The sequence below is a fragment of the Micropterus salmoides genome, unplaced genomic scaffold, assembly GCF_014851395.1.
Source record: "Micropterus salmoides isolate LMB-PRFRI ecotype aquatic unplaced genomic scaffold, ASM1485139v1 Ms_hic_scaffold_9, whole genome shotgun sequence".
NCBI classification, from domain to species: domain Eukaryota; kingdom Metazoa; phylum Chordata; class Actinopteri; order Centrarchiformes; family Centrarchidae; genus Micropterus; species Micropterus salmoides.
The window spans coordinates 9,548,014-9,555,802 of NW_024044681.1; the positions used below are offsets into that span (position 1 = coordinate 9,548,014).

General features: G+C 39.6%; 1 protein-coding gene across 1 annotated transcript in view; it reads right to left on the reverse strand.

Moving 5' to 3' along the window:
* wwc1 (WW and C2 domain containing 1) overlaps positions 1–5,952 on the reverse strand; it is a 67,557-nt gene extending 61,605 nt beyond the window's left edge. Inside the window, exon 1 of the mRNA XM_038707605.1 lies at positions 4,917–5,952. Coding sequence (XP_038563533.1) covers positions 4,917–5,035 — 119 coding nt within the window. The 5' untranslated portion in view covers positions 5,036–5,952. The remainder of the gene's footprint in view (positions 1–4,916) is intronic.
* Between the last annotated feature and the right edge of the window lie 1,837 nt (positions 5,953–7,789).

Genomic DNA, 7,789 nt, shown 5'->3' on the forward strand with positions numbered 1-7,789 from the left:
AGAGTCTTGGTCGACAAACTTTTCATGAGTCAGGTAGTTGCAGAAAAGAAAAAAAAACAAAACAAAAGGAGGAGTTTCGCCTTGTCAGCAGGACGAAACAAAGAGAAACCTTTTCTCTTGTAACACGGAAGTCACTTACCGGCGCACTGCTGCCAACTCTACCTGCCTTTAGCTAGTTAGCTCAGTTAGCGGGCCAATTAGTTGACTCTACCTGGACGTGAAGCTCGGTGTACCTGGAGGTGTGTTGGTTTTTATTTACACTAGGACAGAAGCTTTGGACCGCTGGGAGAAAGGAGGTTTTTAGACCGGGGCGAAGGACCCAGTGGTGAAATGATGCAGGTGAGCGTAATGAGCACCAGACCGGAGCGAGCGGGCAACGGAACCGGGTTCAGTAACCTCCCGGTGAAGCAGACCAGGACCAAACACAGCCTCCAAGACCGATGGAGCCCAGTTTGATGACAGGGACAGTACCAAGGTTATTTACAGTGGCTCCACCCTGGACTCTGACTCTAGAGATGAAGTTCAGGAGAGGCATCAAGCAGGAGAGGAGTGAGATTGTTGCCAGTTAACTTGTGAGTAATGTTATCCATCATCTGACAAATATAGCCTACTGTCTTTTACACAATGCTGTGTCCAACCAATTATCGCAGAACATTTTATGAAGTATTAAAAGGATGACAGGTATTTTGTCTGCCCTCAAGGACCAAGACAAGCAAAACCAAAAATGTCCATATAAATTCTTTTAAGTGAAAATTATGTGATATGATCGAAAGACCCAAAATAACTGCTAAAATGTCCCTTGTGGTGATAATATTGTTATATCTACCTCGAAACTGTCTCAAAGCAGTGAGAAAGGATAAAAAAAATTACCACAAACTCAAATCGGAGAAAAATAAACTCAAATGAATTCACAATGATTTCTGACCTCCCACGTAGCTTCCACGCATTTTACTATGAGGGTCGACCTTTTAAGCATCCATTCATTTCAAGAACGTACACTTGTTTGTGATGCTGTGAGTGCTCCATCACATTGAACATTGGGGAGCATAACCCTCATGGTTTGAACAGGAGTGTAGAAGCCCTGCCCTCTGTTTATTCCCCGTCTCCCCTTTCAAGGTTAACAAGACATCGCTTGTGAACAGAGCACACTATGACAACAAACACCTTGTTTATCATACCTAAGATCGTCTTGATGCATTCAGCCAACGACGCCAACGGATGTCAACATACAGCACGGGAAGGAGGACTCCCAGCTTCAAGGTTGAATTTCTATTTCAAATAAGAAGAGACTGCAGTTCTGAAAACACACCTTTCTGCAGGAGAAATCACTGCTCTCGCTCTCATCATCATTCTGCTCTTCATCACTTCCACTGTTTCTAGTCTCATCCTCCACCTGTATTTCTCTTTAGAAACGGTTGCAGATAGCCTCAGCTGTGTCTGCAGTTTTATTCGGCAGAATAAAAGTGTCAGGAGGATCAGTGACGAGGGAAAGGAGCTGTGAGCTTTTAGGGTGATAGAACGGTGGGTGTTACAGGTAAAGTTGCAGCGACTAATCGATTAGAACTATCTGGATAATCTAATAGTCATTTTAGTAATCTTTTATGCAAAAATGCCAAACATTTGCTGGTCCCTACATCTCAGACAGTCAGACCACATCCAGACTACTACATTTACGATCCGATTTCCGTCACACACCAGCGTTTTAGCTATGTACCGGAATTGATCTCCTACCACATTTGAAAACGCCATTCACGTACACTGGGCATGCGCGTGCCGGTGTAGGAAGCAGGTGGTTTACTGTACAGCACTTTAGTAACACTTTAGTGCTATACAAATAAAGTTATTATTAAAAGGGGAAAGTAATGCAGATATTTTTTATAATATTTTTTTGCAAGGACCAACAACGAGGTGTGGAACTTACTGTAAGTAACACGGGAGTTTAAAAAGGGACTGTGGCGGCGGAAAACAGACTGGAAGTCGTCTCAAACTAAATACGGCGACACTCACAGTAGGCTACATGTGTAGTCTAAGTGTTATTTGCATGGTACAAAATATTTTAATAAAAATACCAAACCTAAAACACTGTCAGTAGCTTTGTGTTTTTTGCTTTGCATGACTAATAAGACCCAATCTGAAAGCCAAATGTGAGCGTCTGCATCATTGTTTTTAAAGTCTTCCGTTTTCACCTGCCCGCACTAAAAAAAGTTTTAAAAGGAAAACAGGGTCGGGAGCGTTTTCTAACTTCTCCGTTTCAGGTCTTCAGATTTGCCATTTTAGTCTGGACGGGAGGAACAAACGTAGCAGAAGGTCTGCATTTTAAAACAAAACGTAGTAGTGTAGAGGTAGCCTTAGTTAGGTAAAAACCAAAAATGTTGCCTCGCGCTGTGAGAAATCATCACAGGCATTATTTGGTATTGTCTGATATTTTATAGACAAACGATGAATCGAGAGAATAAACTGCAGATTAATTGGTTATGAAAATTAGTTGCAGCTTGAGCTGGGCAATAAAACAATAATGTTAATTATTGTGATATTATTTTCCTCTAACAATATAACAAATGTTGAGATATGATCTATTAAGATATTTATTTTGTTGAAGAAAAGGGACTGAAAAAAAGATTTCACTTTATTTGTACTCTCTGGTTTCTGCGATTTTCACCCCGGAGCAAAAATCAGCCGTTAAAATTGAAATAAATAATGATTTGACATTTTTGACATTAAAAATAAATTGTGATCACATTTTCGGCCAGCCCTATGTGCAGCCCTTATTATGGGTATTATGTCTCCATCCCAGTGTCCGTGTATAAAGGAGGTTACTGTATCAGAACTTGACATTAGGGCTGCAACTAATGATTATTTTCATCACTGATTAATCTGCCCACTTTTTTCCTGATTAAATTGATTATTAGATCAGTCTGTTAAAAAAGAAAGTAGTGAAACATGTCCATCACAATTTCCTAGAACTCAAGGTGTTTTTCCAGTCCTGAACCACCCACGGTATTCAAATTCTCACATTTGAGAAAGTTCAATATATACTTCAAATATTGGGCATATTTGCTTGGAAAATCACCTAAAGGTTGGACTGATAATTTTAAAAGTCTCAGATAAATTTTAGTTTGATTAAATAATCGCTGCAACTCCACTTGACATCATGCAGAGGAGCTTGTGTTCTTTTCTCCACCATCATTCTCATATTGTCTGTACACAGGTAGCTTCAAAGACTATACCTTAAAAGAGAGACTGAAATACAGACTATTCCTCAGAAGAGAAATAACTGTTGCTAGTTCAAGAGACAAAGCCTATAGCTGAAGGTGTAATGTAGACTATGACCTTCAATTAATATAAGACCTATATTATTATTATTATTATATACCACCTTAGACTGGGCAAATATTTTCATTGCGACATCGTGTACTGTATGGCTTCTTGACATGTGTCCCATTTGTGCATCTTGTGTAAACAGCTTGACACAGGGATGTGACGGTTTAGTTAGACACAGGTTTAGTTTCAGAGCTGTGTTGGGACAACCGGGCTGAACACAGGCCTCTGGTGTAAAAAGGTTATGATTCAGCATCTTCATCCGTCCCCTCTGGTGTGCAGTCGGTGTTTGGTCTGAGGATAGAGGGGGTTGCATGTTGTGCAGACACAAACCTGTGATTGCTGCCTACTTTTAGCAGCTATTATGATAATCTATTAATCATTCAAATCACAAAAAAGCCAAGCACTCGCTGAAAAGAACTGCAACACTTTGTCAATTAATCGCCAACTACTTTAATAATCGATTACTCGGTTTGAGTAATTTAAACACAAACTAAAAACAAAAAAAGTTTAAATTCTCTCATTCCAGCTTCTTAAATGTGAATATTTACTTTTTTCTATGAATATCTTTGGGTGGTAGACAAAACAAGACATTTCTGGATGTCCTCTTTGGCTTTGGGAAACACTGACATTTATTCATTTTGCTGACGCTTTTATCCAAAGCGACTTACAATTGCTATACATGTCAGAGGTCGCACGCCTCTGGAGCAACGAGGGGTTAAGTGTCTTGCTCAGGGACTCAATGATGGAGGGGTCACAGTGGGGGATTGAACGCGGGTCTCTCACACCAAAGGCAGAGTCTTATCCATTACGCCATCACCACCACGATCATCATTTTCCACCACATTATAGACCAAACAACTAATCAATTAATGGAGAAAATAGTCGACAGATTAGGCGACTATTAGTTGCAGCCCTACTTGCTGGTAGGGTAAGTTGCTGGTAAGTTTAACTGCTAGTCGTTGAATATTTGGGGTTTTGTACCTCTGGTTGAACAAAATGAGTAATGTGCGTCTGGACTATAATGCTCGATACCACCCAGAAGGAGAATTAAAACATTTGTCTGCTGGTATCTGCACTTTTTGTTTTCACTGAAGTTTCACGCAGAGTCCAGGTCCAATAACTGCCTTTTAGAAATTATTTTCTCCCTCCTTTGAGTCTTTTGGATTCCATGTGGTTTCTGCTATTCTGCTGCTGATTACAATGAGGGACAGGCCGCAGGTACAACAGTTACCTGAACAAGAAAACCGTCAGTCCATCTTTGGGTGGTTAAAATAATGTGTTTCCAGTGTCCTTGTGGGAAAAAATGTATTTAGAGTTGGGGGAGGTAGAATAAGGGATCGATAAAGTTGCAAACAGCACACAAATTTGCTCTTTGTTGAGATTATGATAGATATTAACAAAAGCAATAAATGTGTGTGTTGTGATGATGAGGCGGGGACCAAACTGTATGAGCCTTTTGTGATGTGTTAACCTGACATGCACTTTACAATAAACAGTTTTGACTCATGATGATCGTCTGCAGGAAGTCAAAGGTCATCCATCTTCTTCACTGTTACTACAACACCTCTGTCTGACACACACACACACACACCTACCTGTCTCTGGGGTCGATCCAGCTGGTGCACTGGTTAATGTGATCAATGTAATAGACTTTGCCATCAAAGTCTCTGGCTTCCTCCCAGCCCTCAGGTAGTGGCAACTCCTTCCTTGGCATGTCAGGCGAGTCTCCATGTAATTAACTCCTCTCTACTCAAAATCATAACGAAGGTGCACCATCGCTTTTCTCTGTAACATTCATCATCATCTTCACCATCAGCAACAACAACATTAGCAGTTATTCCCAAAATTCCTGGATGAGGCCATAATAATAATCCATAATAATCCACACATTAGCAATGAATCAAACCCCAAATGGGGAGCTATCTCAGAGGGTAAAATAGTTCCAGCAGGACGCACTTGTGCACAAATTTCATTTCTATGAGAGGGTCAAGTCATCCGTGACATAAACACACCGGTCGTAAAAACAAAAACCGTGTTGCTATTTGACGCGTTCTTCCAGACGTGAGCGCATCTTTTACAACTTTCTCACATCGGCTGGGAAACTTTTTGATGCGGCCTGGGGACAACTTTTTAGGCACAAGTAACGTTGCAATTATCCACGGTCCACGAAACACGGACGGTGCTGGTCCGCCGCGGCTAGTGTTTGAACGTAAACAGAAAAGGCAGCCACACGTCCACAAACCTCCGAATAAAAACAAAAAAACGAGGGCGGTAATGCGTCCAGTGTTTCACAGTAAGAACCGTCCAAGTGGCTTTAAAAATCCTCTAAAATCCCCCCAAACCGGGCTCGTTTCTCCTCCTTGCCTACAGGCCACCATGTTTAGCAGGAGTAACGTTAACCGATGCTAACCGCCAGCCGCGGGGTAACGCGAACACCGCTGAGAGGAAGAAAGTAACGACTGAATCCACAACCGTTAAAATCCGGTAAATCCGCGAGAAACGAGTGTGGTAGCTTGTTTCTTTATTTATTTTTTTAACCGGACGGGAGGGAAGCTGGCAGCAGCGGCGGCAAAGTCTTTCCTCACAGTCCCGATGACTTCGGCCGGTCGACCGCTGTCAAGTCACAAACGTCCACTATCATGGCTTCCGAGTGTGATTTCAAAATAAAACCTTTGTTGACAAGTTCAGTCGGCAAAATAAGACTTCCGGTCACACTTCTGAAGAATAACAGAAGGTTTTAAACACAGCACTTTATCCACATTTGCTTAGATTATGGCATATACTATTAACAAAATCAATCACTGTGTGTATTATGCAGTGTTGGGGAAGACATATAAGTTATCCTATTTAAAATGTAATAGTACTGTAACTATTTCAATTACTTTTTCAAAGTTATGTAACTTATTACCTTAATTACTTTTTGATTACTTTTCAAAATTTGTTTTCATTTCATTTAATTTTCAGCTACAGTTACCAGTTTTATTCTTACTAGTAACATTTAGGTATAGGTAGTGTAACATGGGGTTTTTATTGTTTTCAATTTATATATATATGTATATTTACACTAAGGGGAGCCTTAAGATAAGTTATGCAATTGTTTAGAGAGAAAGATTTTTATAGTTTTTGGTTAAAGTAGTAAAATGCTAAAATGTTTGGGGTAAGACGCCCCCTCCCAGTCGCTGTGCCCCTTTATGGTTGATCGTTTGTAAGTTAGATGTTATTTAGACACTGGATAGACCATTTAGCCAACTAACAACTTCACTATCAGAAAGTCTGTGGTAAAACTCTGAGGTTATAAGCTCATATATGATCACATTTCTAGCTAACTAGCTGGCAAGCGCATATTTTACCTCAGACTTTCTGCAAATGAAGTTCTAGCAACCTCACTGTTTAAAAGTCAGACCAATAAATTATAGGAAAGCTAACAACATAAGGCAAGACAAGTTTATTTTTACAACATCTATAATCTCCTTGCTTTTAACCAGCTATATGTAGTTTATTTTATCTGTAATTTGAAGTGATTTCACACCATAGATTATTTTGTAAATAAATTACATAACTAAATTACATGTAACAAGTTACTCCTCAACACTGGTGTTATGTTGATGAAGGTTTTAATTTAATTTTCAATAAACTGGCTGCAGTTTTCCTATTGATGACAATCTGCAAGAAGTCAAATGCACTGAAATATGTTTCATTGATTAATCTCTGAAGTTTTCAGAGCGTGAAGTATTTGGTGCTCTTGGTCAATTTTTTAAAAAGTATTTCAGATCGTATCAACCGTTCTCCTAAAATTAGGTTTTTAAATGTGGAAAAATGAATGTTGGCTGTAAAATTAACTTTGTCAGTCCTGATAACAACTTTAGATTCTTATCACAGTTTGACTTCACGTGTCCTGTACTGAGTGCAAAAGGTAATGGTTAGGCTAGATGCATTGTTTGGAGTGATTGTAGCTGCATCACCTGGTATTTCAACATAGGTCCTCTGAACCTATGAAAGTCACACTGTGGAGCCAAACCAGCCGAAAGTCTGTGACGATAACCGCATTTGATCAGTGTGCACAGAAGTGTGTCTGAAAAGGAATTTTAAGAGGTGGATGCATTTTACAGCAGTACAGATGTTGCAAGCGACCTGCCAAGCTTCACATCCTGTTTTCTCAGCATATATGTGTGTTACATAATAAAACTTTTGTTGACAAGTTCAGTCAGCAAAATAAGAATTCAGAAGAATAACAGAAGGTTTTAACCACAGCACATTATCCAAATGGGATTTTTGCTTAGATTATGGGATGTATTAACAAAATAATTCAATGTGTGTGTGTGTTATGTTGATGAACTGGGCCCAAAATTTACATTATCTTTCATTACATCATTGGTTTTGTTTGTTTTCTATGTGCAAGCTGGGATCAGTGACATGCATAAGCAAAGCCTATTCCTCTCCTATGGTACAATTTATGTTTTTTTTTTCA